This window comes from Terrapene carolina, unplaced genomic scaffold (genome assembly GCF_002925995.2).
Source record: "Terrapene carolina triunguis isolate 2854851 unplaced genomic scaffold, T_m_triunguis-2.0 Scaffold234, whole genome shotgun sequence".
NCBI classification, from domain to species: Eukaryota; Metazoa; Chordata; order Testudines; family Emydidae; genus Terrapene; species Terrapene triunguis.
Window position 1 is genome coordinate 3,222,164 of NW_020664585.1, and position 17,081 is coordinate 3,239,244.

The 17,081-nt window shown below is 50.0% G+C and overlaps 1 protein-coding gene across 1 annotated transcript in view; it reads left to right on the forward strand.

The window, feature by feature from the left end:
• The window catches only part of GLTP (glycolipid transfer protein), a 15,467-nt gene extending 608 nt beyond the window's left edge, over positions 1 to 14,859 (forward strand). Inside the window, exons 2-5 of the mRNA XM_024196420.3 lie at positions 10,450 to 10,511; positions 11,326 to 11,459; positions 12,790 to 12,940; positions 13,872 to 14,859. Coding sequence (XP_024052188.1) covers positions 10,450 to 10,511; positions 11,326 to 11,459; positions 12,790 to 12,940; positions 13,872 to 14,054 — 530 coding nt within the window. The 3' untranslated portion in view covers positions 14,055 to 14,859. The remainder of the gene's footprint in view (positions 1 to 10,449; positions 10,512 to 11,325; positions 11,460 to 12,789; positions 12,941 to 13,871) is intronic.
• Positions 14,860 to 17,081: the final 2,222 nt, after the last annotated feature.

The following is a 17,081-nucleotide window of genomic DNA, read 5'->3' on the forward strand; positions in this document are numbered from 1 at the left end:
CCGGCCCCCTCAGCAGTGCTCGCTGGGCCCTCGGGTGCCCGGCCCCCCTCAACAGTGCTCGCTTTTCTGTTTCAGGTAGTGTCAGGATGCTCCAGGCTGTCTCGGACACGCTCAGTTAGACAGAGGGTCAGACTGTATTGGCTGGCACACTGTGCTTATCGCCTGGAGCTGAGAGAGTCAGGAGACCTTGTACCAGATCCTCAGCAGCTGTGTCCAGAGAGGTGTGAGGGTTAGCGAAACCCCGGGGGAGTTGGTTGGAGAGGCTCTGTGTGGGTGGGGGGGTTCAGCTGGCTCCTTAATTCAGAGTTAAGGCATTTCTAGCACTTTGCCAGTGCATGGACTCTGGTGTTTCATGTGCTGCTTTTTACGTGTAGGAAGGAAAGCTGTATTAGGGGAAATGGTGTAATTAACTCAGTACAGCTTGTGTGTCTAGATGAATCCTTAGATGGCTGTATTCCAGTTAAAGATGTACAGTGCCTAATGTGGCTCAGTTATATTGGTATAGCTTATTCCTGCAAAACTTGTCACAAAATGTCAACACCTTAAAAACGTAATATGCCAAGGCCTAGGCTACATGCAGTCTTTGTACCTGCATGTGGTATGGCTGTGCAATGAGTTTGTAACTGACTGGGCTGGAGAAGGGGACTGTGGAAAATAGAAAAGTTTGGCACACCCTTAATGTTCCCTAAACTGCTTTCCCGACTTAGGCTATATAGCGCAACCCTTCAGAGAAGGCTTTCTCTCCTATGTGTGGGGTGATGCTGCTGATTAGTTTAAAAAAAAAAAAAAAAAAAAAACCCTGGGAATCTTTTCAAGGGGTTCTGTGTTAATTGACACAGCTCTGCAATGGTATGTGGGGCTTTTGAGACATGGTTACATCAGCTAAATGCACCTAAACATGGTCAACAGTTTAAGTGTGTGGAGAGGACATGGTCGGTTTGTATATGACTCTCACTATGAGCCCTATATTGATGGATCTGCCAGTGTTTGTTAGAAGCTTTAAGTTTCTGGGGTTTAAAGCACTGCTTGTTTGTTCTGGCCTCAAACCCAGCACAGCCTTGATGGATTTTTTTTTTAGAAGGGGGGGCTGTTTGGTTTTCAAAAGCATGGGAGACTTGGCTTGTGGTTCTGTTACAATGTCCTAAGAGGAGGGGCACAGGCAGGTGTAAAGTGATGATTCTCTCTAAACTCGGACTCCGATAATGACACACTTTTCCAGCACTTCTCCAAGATCTTAATATATTGGGAGGTGGCTGAGGTGACTGTTAAACAGCAGTCTCCCCCTTTAAAATTCAGCTGAATTAGTTGCATTGGAATAAGGTGAGGGGGGTCTGAAGGCAGCATTTAAGGCTGCATAGTGTGTTGGGTCCACAAGGGCTTTGTAGGGAAACTCCATTCCCAGGCGGGATGTCCAGAAAAATGTATCTGGAAGAGCCACAGGACAAGTGAGTGTTTGCCTGGCCCCAGGAAAGGGCATCAGTGAAGCAGCAGCTTCCCATGATTTCAGTTCCCCCCTCAAGGAAAGGGGGATTTTGGGTGGTGATATTCCTTCTTTCCCTGCTCCCTCAGACGTCTTGTAAATGGAGCCAGTCTAGCCACAAGAACAGGCCCCCATGACCTGGTATTAAATATGCTGATGGTGCTTGAGAAAACTGCATCAGTTATTCTGCCTCAGCTAGAGTTGGCAGCACCCCCTGTCATGGATTTAAATGGGAGACCGTTGCCCAGTCCCCAAGGAATTGGCAGTCTGAATCATGTCCTAGAAAATGAGCTCCCCAGGCGTAAAATCCGCTTGCCTGGCATCTAGCGTGTTGTTGGGACAAGACATTGTTTACTTGCTCACCCCAGGGGAGTTGACAAGTAGGCCACAAGGCTTGTTGCAGAATTTATGGATGATTTTCTCTGGCCTGTGTTACACAGGCCGTTAGACTAAAAAATCTACCTGAAATGTTGTTCTGCTTCCTGAGACAGACATTGTGTTCCACGAGAGACCTGGGGATGGGGCTGAGTCGCCCGCTAACAATTGCATTCTCTTCACAGTTACTGGATCTGTTTTGTTCAGTGGTTGAGATGTAAGAATTGTTTCCCTTTCAGGGCTGAACTCTGCATTTCAGTTCTCAGGACTTGGCTGGAAAGTCAGCACTCAACTGAGCAGGCTGCAGGGTTAACGAAGCAGGGTAAAGTAAAACCCCACTCTTCACATCTGCAGGAGAGGGTTGCCGCTAAAGCAGAAGAACAGGCTTGATGATTATTATCATGGCACTAAAGCCCTGCCTAAGCTTTAGGACTGTGGTGAATGCCTGCTCAAGAATTCATGTAAGGTTTGGGTATGGTGGATTCTAACTTCTGTGGATTCCTGGTAGATGCCTCCCCTGATCAATTGATCCTCAAGCAGTGATGGCAGTTAAACTTCATACCTTGGGTACATCTGCCTTCTAAAGATTTGCTCTTTCACCGCACACAGAGGTGAACTCTGCTTCCCTGTGCTGTCTTATAATAGGTCATGGGGGGAGGGGACAGCTCAGTGGTTTGAGCATTGGCCTGCTAAACCCAGGGTTGTGAGTTCAGTGCTTGAGGGGGCCATTTAGGGATCTGGGGCAAAAATCAGTACTTGGTCCTGCTAGTGAAGGCAGGGGGCTGGACTCAATGACCTTTCAAGGTCCCTTCCAGTTCTAGGAGATAAGAGATCTCCATTAATTTTTTTTTATGGGGCATCTTTTCCTGCATGGTCTTTGACTGTTTCCTCATCCTTTCATCTCTCTCTCTGCACCATGTCTCCCTCCTTAAACTGAGTTTTCAGCCCCACAACATTTCTCACTACTGTACTTTCTGTAAAGCTTTCCCTCCTCCCACCTGGGCACTCACAACGTTTGGCAATTGTACCCCACACCTAAAAGCCAGAGGATTAAACCTGCTAGCCAAAGATACTGACCAGGTGAGAAGCCAATTTCTATGCCCCCTACCTTCTTAGGCTCCTTGCAAAGAGGAGGATGTTGGGATTCCAATGAAGTGTTGACCCTCCCGCAGCCGCCTGGCTTTAGCAGTGGACAGGGGTCTGTGACTCTGCCTGTCTCTCCTACTCAGGTTTTGATCTGCCTTCCCAGTGGATAGCTCCAGTGCCTGCCTCAGCTGTTACAGTGGTTGCCAAACTTTTTACTGAGGTGACTCACCAATTGCATTTTGTCTTCCCCTGCTCCTCCTCTTCTCAGCCCTCCAGTGCCCTGCTCTCCCCTCCCCCCAAGCCTCCTGCTTGGCTCACCCAGCCCTTTCCCCCTTCTGCAGCCCCAGCCAGCTCCTCTCTCAGGCCACTGCTGGCACCAGCTGCTTCCTTTGTGCTGCTGCTGCCTCGATGCCACTTCCCACCCTGCTGCCCCTGGCCCAGCAGCAGTGAGTGTATGGGGTGAGGAGTGACATGGGAGGGCAGTGACAGGCAACCCACCTACACCTTTCCTGTGACCCCCTAATGGGTCAAGATCTGTCATTTGGGGGACACCGACTTGCAGCTCTTTTGAGCAGCAGTGGGGAAGCTGACTTGATTCTGTTAGTTTCATTGCTGCTCAGAGAGTTCTGACTAGCAGCAATAAAACTGACCAGGAATAGTTCAGTTTTCACCCTGCTGTAGCTTGGCAGAGGCCTTGGAGCTGTAGGACTGCGTCAATTCCCTTCTGCTTGCATTTGCAGAGTTAGTGTTACAATCACAGGGGTTAAAATGGAAGCTTAGATTCTGCAGCTGTTCTGATGGTGCTTTCCCAGGAAAGCTGCCTGTCTCCCTGAGCATGTGGGTTTGTCCTGTCCCAGTAAACTAAACATGTTTTTAATATAAATGTTTGACAGTCAAAAGAATTAGGTATGTTCCTGCTTGGTTATATCTCCTGCAAATTACTCCGTTAAGTGGAATGCAGCATATTAGAAATCAGCCCAGTTCTCAGATAAGTAGCATACACTCAATTATGAAGCAACTGAATCTTGCCACCATTCCCGCCCTGTTTACAGGCAGGGTATAGTGATACTTTGCTTTCTCTTGTTGTCTGATATCCAAGTGAATAAGGAGGCATCTATCCTTCTGTCACTTTGTGTGTGTGATCTATAGAAAAAGAACTTCAGCAGTGCAGTGTGTTAATGGTGACTGTCTTTGGAAGGCTACCAATACTTGTCAGCAAAGGGAATCGAGAGCAAGAAGGAAGATCTCGAGCCCACACTCAAAGCAGTGGGAGGTCGCTGAGTTGTGACTGCTTGTGTGAGCTGCGGCGGTTACTAGATGTTGCTATTCATGTTCTGATCAAGAGGGAAAAATCCCCAAGGTGTGTTGCACTCTGTATGTAACATGAATCCATCCCTCCAACCCAATATTTACTTACCTGATTTGGCAGCATAAGTATGACTTAGGTAAGCAGTGACTGACTCTACTGGATAGGATGGGTAGAACAACTCTTTTCTTGAATGGCTTGGGAAATGCAGGTAACAGCAGCACAAGTAAGAGCATTAACCTTTCTGCGGTGCTCTGGGGAGGGAAGTATCCTGGCAGCATCCTTCTGAGTGAGGTGGGGATTGTCTTTTGACCGATCAGGTTGGGATGTGGAACATAAATGAAGTGGAACTCAGCTACTGGTGATTGGGGGGGGGACGGACTTTTAAGTGTGTGTATATAATTGTTAGTGACTTGTCTGTGGTCTACATCAAGTGGGTACTGGAGCCAGGGTTAGTGCCTGGGCATTGCTAGCTCCCAGTACTGTGTTCAGTCCACTTGGTCACACTGTGTTCCATTGCAGGCCTCTCCTGTTTGTCTCGCTGCATTGTAACACGCTGAGCTCCTCCTGGCAGTTGGATGCCAGTGGACTAGGTAATGCTGTTGGAAGAACATCGGGGCTACTTCAGCGAGAGATGCTGCTGTATGACCTCGTTCTGCTCGTGTCAGCTTCGTGGAGGCAGTTAAGGCCCAGTAGGATTTGTCACCGTTTACAATAACACTGAAGAGTGACACTGATGCCATCAGTCTAAAACACCAAACAGATGCCCCTCTGAGCTCCCTGGCTCTGCCCAACCCCTTGCCCAGAGATGGACAGGGATGCTCGCTGAGCGTGAGAACCTCTAGTCAGTAGTAAAGTCAGCAGCCCTGATGGGGAGGAGAATCTTTCCAATGTGGAGCTGTTTTAAACCTGCAGCCCTGGAATCTGTGATCGTACCAAACCTACCGCAGCTTGGTGTGGGGAGGGTCTGGAGCAGTCTGTGTGAAGGGTAACCCTGTGTCGCCAAGCAGCGGTGTAAAAAGGGCAGCAGAGGTTCCATGCTTGTCTCAATGACGGTCAGATTTCTCAGAGTACAAGAGAAGCTGTTTTTCTTCTGGCAGCCCCACAAATGTTGCCTATGACAGATGAGAGTGAAGGCAGGATTTGGCTTTGCGACTGGAGCCAAGTTAACAGTTCGGCTCTAGAGTCTAGCACTGTTTGCTGGCGATACTATCTGGGGTAAAAAACAGTAACTTTGAATAACAATGTTGACTCCGAATTCACATGGGGAGCAGCAGAACAAAAATGTCACTCTTTACCACTGGAGTTCTCCCACTGGAGAACTCGTACAGTAGAAGGTTAATTGGCAAAGATCCCATCCAACTGGCTAAACGACTGAGTTGAAAAACTGCTGAAGCTCGCAGTTCAAATTCCCTCGAGTCAAACTGGTCACTAAGAGCTGCCTAGGCTAGCCCAACCACCTCAAAGAGGGAGCTGAGCAACAACACAAGATCATGATTTAACCAAGTCACCCGGAAAATCAGGGGCAGTGCCAGGGATAGAACCCAGATTGGAGTCCAGTGCTCTAACCACAGGACTGCTGTCCTTGTCCTGTCCCCCCTCACTGCTGGGGCACTGGAAGCTCGGTCTTCTGTGCAGTGACCTTTATAGTACTTCGTGGCTTCTGTCCCTCCACTGCACTAGCGGTTGGTTGAGTTCTTATGGCATTGTTCCATATCAGGCTGGGGGAGGACTTTAAGATGCTGTTGTGGGAAGGCAGCTTGGGAGACCAGATTTCAGCCTGAAGTGATGTGCATGTATTGTCACTCCAAGAACCTTCCCCATTTCCCAGGATTCCTTTCCTTGAGCCAGCCCTTTAAAAACGCAGACCAGCTTTGCTGTGTGAGAGGAGCTGTCTCACACCAGCAACCCTCAAATGCAGCTTAGGGCAGCCTGGTGACCCTGGCAATAGAGGCTTGTCTCAAAACCTCTGTTCAGAAATCTTGTTTTATCACACTGTGACCTTACTGAGCTCCCAGCTCCCTTAGTGCAGACAGTGTTGTGTTAGGGAGCAGTAACCTGCCTTACAAACACACCACAGTGAAGCCATTAACAGCCGCCTCCTTCACAACTCCCTATAATGATGGTCTTGTGTAACCACTGACACATCTGCAGCGTAATTGAAGGGCTTGTTTACACTTGAAAGTTAATTCAGATCAAAGTAGGGTGTGGATTTAAAGTGTGATATCTTTTCTGGACTAACTCATGTGTGGACAAGCCCTAAAAATCCTGATTTTTATTTGGCATTGGGATATTTCAACACAGTGGATATTCTGCTGTTAAACTGTGAGCAAATAAGTGTCTGGTATAGCGCAAGCAGGAAAGAGGGCTGATTATTCATCTCACCCTCAGCTTTATCCCCAGCGTCTCCAGGATTTCTTCCTGGGATGCAATAGGAAGGTGGCACCTCCCTGTAAAGGGTATCAAAGCTGCTAGGGTGAGGCCGCCAGCAAGAGCCATTATGCTGCGCTCTGGGGCAATGCAAAGCAGAAGGACTTGGTCTGAGCTGAGCTAAAACTGGTAAAACAGGAATGTGACAGGCAGAGCAGTCCTGTTCACAGGACCAGGTTTGTGCTAAGCGTAGCCTTGGACAGGCTGCTGCAATAGGAGAGCTTAGGGGAGCAAGAAGCAGCTTGTGGCTCCACGCTCTGGGAATTGTCCTCTACACCCACATGTTTTGGGCAGAACTTACTTGCTGAGTTAGTTTTTTCCTATCCGATAAAGCTGTTACAAGCTAACCATGTAGTTTTAAACCTAATGGATGTTCATTGGAAGCTGAATAAATCTGAAAACCTTTGGCTCAGCAGAGCACTAATTGCTAAAAGTGGTGCTATGAAAACGGAAATCCAGGAAGCGTCCGATTGGAGCACAGACAAGATAAGTTGGGCTGCCCTGGGAAGAGTTGTACACCAGAACAGTCTCAGAGAGAGGATGCTTTCCTAGAAGGGTCTGAATGATCCTATTAAATGCATACCCCGCTCCTTGCCCAGCCTCTGAATTTTGCTTCTGTTCATCTTATTCTAATGTTTTCCCCTTCAGTTTCTCTCTGTAGAATAAGGCAGAATAAGATTGAAAACTAGTTGGATTTTTATAAACCAATTATAAACGGTAATGCAAATTGATTATTATTCTGTATAATCAAATGTTGAAAGTATAGGAAAGATAAGGTAGCAATGGGTTAATACGTTGTGAGAAGCTTACGTATGGAGGGATGGGGGAGGCCTGTATGTGTGTATTGAAAGTTTTTAACAAGTTAATGGTGGGAAGAAAGAAACAGCCTGTGAGCACTGTCGGGGTGTTGGAAAGCTGTGTCCCCTGGGACGGCTGCTGCTTTGGTTGACTGGGATCTCACCGCGGCTCCCTTCTGGACAGCCCTGGGCCCTTTCCCCAAAGTAGAATGGGCTGTGGGGAGCCAGAAAAGGGGTTTTTCAAACAGCGCTTTGCTCACCTAACCCACTATCTCTGCCATTCAGTGGCACGGAGGCCAGCATTCCTTCTCAGCCCATCCCTGTGGACATCACTGCTGCTTTGGGTCCTGACAGGCCCAGGTTCCTTCTGGCATCCTGTCCCGCCTCGGCTTTCCTGACTTCCTCCTGGTTCTCCCTGTCTGGCTGTTCTTGGAGGGGATCCTGCTCTGCTCCATCTTCTCCCTCTGCTCTCTCCGGGTGAGCTCACTTGCACAGTCTCAACCATCCTCCTGATGCTGAAGGCTCAGGATCTGCCTTTGCTCCTGACCCGTCTCCCTCCAGCTGACCCTGCACCTCGCCCTGGCTGCCATCTCCTTGGAGTCTGGCTTCCAGCTTGAACATAGCATGGCCCAAGCTGTGCTCCCGTCCTCTCCTCTTCAGCCAGTGCAGTGATGGGCTGGGGCCTCTGGGTGCTGCAGTAATGTATGTCTAGGTCAAACTCCTCTCCCATCAGTGTGCTGGGGATGGGGGAGCTCAGGCGCTTGTCCCGTGGAAATAATGAACCAGTTCGCTTGTCTAGTGTGGACGGGCCTGGTGGTCCCAGGCTGCTGGCTAACAGGATTTCCATAGCCTGTTAGGCATTTCCATCTGTGGGGGCGGGGCAGGGGCGTTATGGAATGTGTACAGAGACTTCTTTTTTCCAAGCAGACTGGCCGACCCCATGCAGAAAAATCCTGCTGGGGAGTGTGGTGCCCAAGGTGCGCTGCCAGTGGGGATTGCACTGTATCGGGGAGCCCCAGCCGCTGCGGGGTGGGGATATTGCGTGCATTGCCCCAGTTGCATTTCCTGGGCTGATGCTCCTCAGTGGCAAACCCAGAGTGCTGATTCTGCTGCCTTTCAGTGTCCTGATGTCAGGATGTGCAGTTCTCGGCCGCGTCCATCTCTCGTTGCACGGGTGGAATCTGTTGCTAAGTTAAATGTCCATCAGACAATAGCTAGTGTTCTGTTCCAGGGGCTGCCTCTGTGGTCGTGCTCCTGACAATGTGTGCTATTGTGGGAGAATTGCATTACAAAAGTCCCCCTACTAAAGCAGCGTATAAAGCAGTATAATGGCTGCCTTGATTGCCAGCCACTATAAATGATGTGCTGTATCTTTTAATTGGATGCATTGATTTTACTGAAACACTTTGTTCGGACTCCATAAGTCACAGTACAGTAACCTAAACCCCCTTCAAGTCGGGTCAAGTAGTGAGATGGCGTGAAAATGGTTCCCAAGTGCTTGTGGTACCTGCCCACATGGCGCTCTCTGCATGAGGGATCTGGGCCCTGGTGCTCTGCTGTGTGCTGCCCTCCGGTTTAGGGGAGATGTTCTCGAGAGCCAGCAGTGCAGGTGTGCCAGGGCCCTTCCCCATCTCTGTACGTAACTCTGGGGATCTGGCTGAAGCACAAGAAATTAAAGCTTCAGGCTTCGATAAAGTGAATTTGGAGACCGTGAAGTGCAGGCACGTCATGGGCAGCCATGAAGCTGACCTGGCTCTGCCTTGCTCTCGTCATTCCCTCTTCCCCATTGTCAGTGTGGTTCTGCCCTGGCCTGGCAAGAGCGCTGGGAAGGGTGAGCGGGATCATTCAGCCTCTGGTGCCTCTGACCCTGCTGGAAGGGGCTGACCGTGGAGCTGGGTTTTTCTGCCTTGTGCGCTTGTCCAAGGGAGACTCCCAACTCCTGGTCCATTTCAACCCAATCCAAATTCAGGCCTGTGACCTAGAGGTAAAGGGTCTGTATCCCTTGGCATCTCTGCTGGATCAAAATATCATTGCCAGCCCTATTCAAATAGGGTCAAGGATTTCTCTGAAGGATTGTTCAGGGGTCAGGGAAATGTTACACACTAACAGTCGGTGGCACTGCCCTTCAGTTAACCAGCCTTGATTAAAAATAAGGTTCACAACAATGGAAGGGAGGAAGTAATCGGAATCCACAGATTATTGCTAAGAACTGAAAAACTAGTGTGCCTTACCTCGGAGTAACTAGTGCGTGAGCTGTCCCAAGGGAAGAGCACAATGAAGACACGGCACTTCAGTTTTATAGTGAGGTAAGCTGGACATGGCCAGCGCTCGACCCTCACCTGGGGTTGACCTCATGGTAAAACTGAAGTATGTTGTTTTTCCCTGTGTTCTTCCCTCCTGACAGCTGATGCAAACATCCCTCCTTTTGAGCAGTGAGGACAAGGCCATAGAGGGCTGGGAAGTCAGATTCCTCGACAAAGGAAAGCGTTCAAACTGGGACATGTGTAAGCACTAAACAGCTGACGCGTGACAGTGACGATGAAACTGGGGGATCTAAAGTGATGTGGTAATACAGCATGACCGAGCTGACTGCCTTGAGAGCATTTTGACCTTAAGCAGGATTCACTTCCTGCCCCAGTAAATTGGTGGTACCGACTGGTAGGAGCTGAAGCTGAATTGGCTTGTCCCCGAAGTGCTGTGAAGATAGAAGCAGTAGGACTGCTTGTGATTTTTTTGCCCCAAGTGTGTGTGGTTATTTATCCACTGGACACCCCCTTTGTAGCTCGGCTGTTTGTAGATACCTCATGCTTTTTTCATCCTGGCTTGTTTGTATCTGATCTGTTCTGGATCTGTTGCCTTTTGACTGTATTTCAGAGGTATCTAGTTGTATGCCCTGATTCAGGGATCTGTTCTGTGACATAAATTGGCTTTTTGTTGGCCTTCCTGACACACGCCCTCTTTTTTTTTTTTTGTAGATTGCCTTGGGACACCAATCGTGTATTCGCCAGTCAAAGCAGATCTAGCTGGAAATATCAAGGTAGGAAGGGGTATCCCTGAGATCTCCGATTCTTCAAGACCTGTATTCTGGTGGTACTTGCACTACGTCACCAAACTCCCAACACTAAAGGCTACAATCACTAATAATTGTGCTGTGCTGGGGAGACTGGAATATGGCGAATTTCTCCATGTGAAGCTGTTGTCAAAATGGGAAGCTGTGAATTGGAGATGGCAAAGAGGGTCACACTGGGTTTCTTAGCACGGCTTCAAGCAAAGGAGCATTCAGTCCAGGGTTGCTGCTTCTTGCTTCCTACCTCCTCCCCCTCCCCCCACGAAGACCTCTCTAAGTTCAGGATTGACACTTGCTATTAGGTTTCTGTATTGACTGGCCTCTTCAGTTAGTTGCTTCTGCTTGAAATTCCCCACAGTGCCTATAGCAATGAATGCAAGGAACAAAATTGGCGAGAGCACCAGGCCAATGTCTCCAGCAGGCCTTGTGAATATTCTTAGTTACATTGCAGTCATAAAATGGGAGTCTCTTCCTGAAGGAGCCTGCAGTTCTGTGGACTTGGGTTTCCAGCAAACATGCTTTTTGGCTAGTTCATTGCTGATTTCCCCATTTATGCAGCTGTGGTGCTATCTACCAATGTTAAACACCCTGAATTTGGATAAATACTTAGACCATTTTCTCTCCTCCTCCTCCTGCAATGTTGCTGAACATTGCTAAGCTGCCTGTAATGGGAGTGCAGAGGTCAGTGCTCATAACACTGCATTTTAATTGCAATACACTCGTTTCTAAGGCTGTAGGCTGCGTTCAGGCAAAGCTCTGAATTATTTCCTTTGGTCAATTTCAGAAAATCCGAGCAGTTTATGAATCAAATCCTACCAAGTTCAAAACGCTAAAGAACATTTTGGAAGTGGAGAAGGAAATGTATGGACCAGAGTGGCCGAAAACTGGTGCGACACTGGCACTAATGTGGCTAAAAAGGTGAAATGTGGATTGTGTGGCTGTTGCCCACTTGTGGGTGTAAATCTCGCGCTCTCTAGACTAGCATGCCAAATGCTGATTCCACTACAGAGAACGAGTCGCTCTGCGTGGTTCTGGCCTAGTTAAAACTCCATTGCTATTAATTTGTCCCCCTCCAGTATGTCTGTCACCTGGTAAAACAAGGCTACTGGCTTCCATACATAGTCTGTTCTAGCCCAGTGGTTCTCAACCAGGGGTCCGCAGCCCCCGGGGGCTGTGAGCTGGTTTCAGGGGGCTGAAGCTCAGCCCCAGCAGAGCTGACCCTCCCCACAAGGGTGAAGCCAAAGGCAGGGGGCTGAAGTCTGGACCAGAGTCCCAAGCACCCCCTACCCCTCCGCCAAGTGCTTGAAATCTGGAGCTCCAAGCCCTGAGGCGTGTGCACCCCCCCACACCCGGTGGCTGAAGCCATCAGCAGAGCTGAAGCCTGGTGCCCCAGCGCTCCTGCAGGGCTGAAGCTGGGAACAGAGCTGCAAGGCAGAAGCACGGAGCCCCAAGCCCTGGTGCCCCCACAGGTCTAGAGCCCCAGTGCCCACACCAGGCTGAAAATGGGAGCGTAGCCGCAGGGAGCCCTGAGCCTCTGCATTTCCAGCAGGGCTAAAGCCCCAGTGCCCAGGCAGAGCTGAAGCCGGCAGAGCTGTGGGGCTGAAGCCCAGAGCCCCTAGCCCTGGCACCCATTGCAGGTTAAAGCCCTGTGCTCCAGCGGGGCAGGAGCCTGGAGCAGAGCCACAGGGCTGAAGCCCCAAGCCCCAGAGCATCTCCCACTCCAGGGCTAAAGCTGTGCGCAGAGCCCCGAACGCCCCCTCCCAGTGTCTGGAGCCCTGTGCCCCCTTCTGTGGCTGAAGCCCTGAGATACGCTCAACGAGGTGGCTGAAGCCAGGAGCCCTGAACTTTCCCCTGTCTCTCTTCTCCCCCTCCCCCCTGCTGGCCCTTGGAGTTTTTATGGTGTGTGGGGGAGGGGGGAGCTCAAAAGGAGGAGGTTTGGCCTAGACCATGTGGGCTGCCTGATGAATACATGGCAGGAATGGTAAATTCTGGAGAGGGCCATGTGAGAACCCTGCTGCAAGAAATCCAGAATCCTGCTGCAGCCACAGCCTGTTAACCTCCCTCGGGGAGGCGTTTTGAGACTGGTACCGTGGGTGACGCTTGCAGGGAATTGCCAAGCTGGCAGATGCTGTTTCTCTCCTAACTTGGGCTGACTGGTGATAGAAGAACTGTGAAATGCCTGATGGACAGTTGTGTGTCTAGTGCAAACCTCTCACACAGCTGTTCTGTGCTCTCCTTATTCACTCAGGGGCCTGAAGTTCATTCAAGTTCTCCTGCAGAGCCTTTCGGATGGCGAGAGGGATGAGGAAAACCCGAACCTCATCCGAGTCAATGCACTGAAAGCCTATGAAATAGCCCTGAAGAAATATCATGGCTGGATGCTGCAGAAGCTCTTTTCGGTGAGTGCTTGCCTCCAAAGGGACCGGGGGAGAGACGCCCGACTGACTGGCTGGGCATAGCCCCTGGAGCAGTGCTTCGTGGTGAAGGCAGCTGGGAGTTGGTGCCTAGATGCTCACCCTATAAATACCTTTAGTCTCTCCTGCATAAGGAGTGCAGGATTGGGCTCTGCTCCGCTTCTTCTCCTAGGCTTGGCTGGGAGGGGACATGATTTTCCAAAGTGTCTCAGGGTTTGGGAGTCAATCTACACACCGTAAAGGAACCTGACTTCTCAGAGTGCAGAGCTCCTGCCTGCTGAAAACCCAGCCCTTGGGCCTCTGTCACTAGTCACTCCTGGGAATCCTGGCCAGTTGGTGCTATGCAGGGGACTTGTGGGCTCTGGGCTAGTCTCCCTGATCCCAAGGAGATGCTCAATTCTGAGTAGCCAGTGGGGTTGCTATCAAAGTTTGTTGTGGTAGATGCTTGTCACCACAACTTCTGTGTGGCAGGTTGTTGGTCTCGGCTGTGCTTGTAAGAACTCACTTACTTTGGTGCAGAGCCGGGAGTGTTCTGCTTGGGGGATGGGCCCTAACAGAGCTAATGGGAGCCTGGGCAAGGCAGTGGGAGTTTGTGGTAGGGAAAATGGACAATGGTGAGCTCAGGGGGATGTCTTGGCGGGGAGCAAGGGATGGTAGTGCTGATTTAATCTTCTATAGTGAGGATTTCCTCAGTCAATTAGGCAACTTGGAAGGAAACTTAAGTTTTGCACCTACCTTTGGCTTTAAGCCTTGTGGGCTTGCTGCTTTGAGGTGCTGAGCTCATGCAGCTTCTAGGGTGCATACAGCCCAAGATGGGTTCATTTTATCATCCATTTGTACAAAAAACAGTGTGAACTCTGAAGCGCACCAGGTGTCTTGCCTACCTCTGCTTCACTACAAGTTTTCCCCCTCTTAGGGATCCGTCTATGCTCTTCCATACAAGTCGGATTTACTGAAGGCTCTTGAGAAAGGAAAAGAAGTGAATGAGGAGGAGACTTTAGAGAAGATCCACCAGTTCCTAGCAAAAGCCACTCCTGTGCTGGATGCAATTTATGATATGTACACAAAAATGAATGCAGAACTGAACTACAAAGCTTAAACATTTGCACAGGACTCCTACCACCAAGTATACACTACCTTAATCCTAAAGTGGGAACCCTAAAGCACTGAGCACGGGGGCTGCTCCTGGCCAGCAAGTGACTGTGATTCCTGGCCTGGATATGCAGGGAATAGCCTGGTTTTTAAATAGTTTTCTATAGAAACAGAGCAATAAAATAATGATTGTATCTCAAATCTTCATGGAACTTCAAACACCTATTTACCAACTGGGGAGCAATGAAACTTTCTACTCTTTACTTAACAGATTTCTTTAAACCCTGTCTAGGGGAATGAGGTGTAACTGACAACCATGCTTAGCTGCTGCTATTTTCTGGCTCTGCCTCCGTTTGAGAGAAGTGTGTCTGATGAAGATATTGGTGTATATTTAGATACCACAATGAGTTTGTCCTCCCATTGCAGCAGTTACCGATGATGGCCTGTGTGTGGGGGGTTAATATGGTTAAACAGCTTGATTACACTGTGACTGAGAAGCTTCCAAAATTAATGCCAGAAATTTGCAAGAAAATAAGCCTTCAGTGATTTCTCCTCCCCTCCCCCCGGTCACATTGAAATCTTGTAGGATTCTGAGTTTCCTCCAGTGTGGGAATGGTTTCTTCTGCCTAACTATTTCTTCAGGGACAGTTACTCCAAGTTAAACCACTTGTAACTTCTATGTGTATCTTCTTAAAAATTTTGTTTCCAGAGACACAAGTTGCCTTAATAGTGGTTTGTGGCACAACTGAGCCTTACCTTAGGACAATGCGGGAGGGAGGGGAGAGAACTTCAAATAAATGCTAAAAATGAAACCTCTGTTTTGAAATTCTTTTGATATCTGACTAGAGAAATTCCTTCTCCTTCGGTGCCAGTCTCCTCACCCCATCTGTTCTCTTAAATTTTACATAGAGCATCTGTTTGATAATGTGATGCTTCACTCCGCAAACATCTGGAGTCCTAGATCTGCAGTTAGATAATTCTAGTAGCTAAATTACCTACAAGCCTATTTCAGATCTAGAGTCCTTGTGTCTCACCAGCAGATGGGGCTATTTGCTGTTTAGCATGATCTAGCTTGAGTTCACCTGACTTATGTTTGCTATTTGGCTGTCCTGCTCCTCCAACTTTTACCAGTGTGGAGGCCCAGAGTAATGGGGTTCAAATTGTCTGCTGCCTTTTCCTACCTGTGGTTTTTACAGGCCACCTCGGCTATCTTAACTTGGCACAGAGTTCTACTGTTGAAAGTATTTCCATGGGCTCTAGCTACACTTTCAGGTACTAGGCTCTGCTTTTTTCCATCCACGTGCTCAGCATTAGGAGAAAAAAGGTTGGTTAAAATCTGGCCAGGTGCTCATCTGATCCCATGCTTAATACTTGATTGATCTCAGACTGAAATGTAGTGCTGCTGGAACATGCCAGCACTGTCCCCTGTGAGCTACAGACCAGGGCTGCACCAATCCAGGCTTCCCTCTAAACGTGCCTTGGCTCAGGGCACGCAGGACGCCCTATTCCATGGAAGGAAGGAAAAGGAGCTCCGTCACAAGCCCCACCTTGCCATTGCTGAGACTGCACACAGGGGGCTGCTGTCAGCATAGCGATCAGCTGGAGAAGGGAGCTTGGGGAATCCCTGATCAGAGGGGTGGCCATCTTACAGCAAGGCGTGTAGGCGGTGGGTATAGAAGGCCAGGGCAGGCTATGCCTCCCCTAGCACAGCTGGTTGTGGGGTTTGCAGGGGAAGTTTTTGCTTATGCCCCATGCAGGCTATGTGCTACTCCCCTTCCTGGGTTCAGCAGTAAGCTCTCTGGTGTCCAGGAAGCTTACTGATGAAGCCAGGAAGCTGAGTAACATGTTCTGGCCCCGGACCCTGCATGGGGCATATCAAAATCTCAGGTTCTTGGGAAGAGATGAGCTTTTCCCAGGGGGGTAGCTTGGGGTCTCAGGAGGTGGAGGCGCAGCGCAGCTTGGAGGGCACTGGCTGGCCTGGGCCTTCTCTGGGGGAGGTGGGTGGAGTTGGGGCTCTGGCTGGGGGGCTCCACCTGCTGCCCATGGTGAGGTGTGAGTCCTGGCTGGATTCCCAGGGTGGGTGTTCTGCCTTGGCTCATGCAGCAGAGGGGCAGGAGAAGCAGTGAGGTAGCTTCCCAGCTGGGGGTCAGTGATGAGGAGCCAGCCCATACATGTGCTCCCTCAAGCTGGGGACAAGCAGCGGCTAGCATCACCTGAGTACCCCCCTGCCCTGCCTGACATGAAGAGCACCAACAGGACCATCCTGGTCTCATGTGTTGTAAGGGGCAAACTGCACTTAAAGCTGCAGGAAAGCTCTGCCTGTGTGTGATGAGCACTGCTCATGCGGCTTGCCCTGGGTCCTGAGCAGTAAGTGTTCTGCCCTACGTCTCCTGGGAGAGAAGGGCTGCTGACTCCCTTTCTCCTGCAGCAGCGGGGGGCTGAATTACCAAGAAGCCAAGACACCAAAAACATCTGAGCTTCTAGTGAATCTTCCACAGTAACAAGGTGCCCTGGGCAGAGTGATGGGCACAGTTATCTTGTGGGTTTGTTTTGGTTTTAAAGTGTTGCTCTCGGAGGGTCATTCACTCCTCCTGGCTTATTGATGTACTTACCCTGGAGTGCTGCATTGGGACAATGCTTTGTATGGCCTCCCACAATCCCCCTGCGCAGTGCTGGAGTCCAGCGGGCGGAGCCGAACGTTCCAGGATGGAGCTGTGGCCTTGAGCTATCAGCGTCTTCAGAACATGCAGGACGGGTGCCTGTCCTCATAGCCGCCTGGAATTCAGAGTGAGGGGTATGTTCAAGCCATGCTGTGCAAACAGGTCACGTGGAGGGGCCTGAGATGCTGACCAGCAGCAGGGCCGCCCAGAGGATTCAGGGGGCCTGGGGCAAAGCAATTTCAGGGGCCCCTTCCTTAAAAAAAAAAAAATTGTAATACTATAGAATACTATATTCTCATGGGGGGCCCCTGCGGGGCCTGGGGCAAATTGCCCCACTTGCCCCCCCCCCCCCCCCCCCCCCCCCCCCCCCCCCC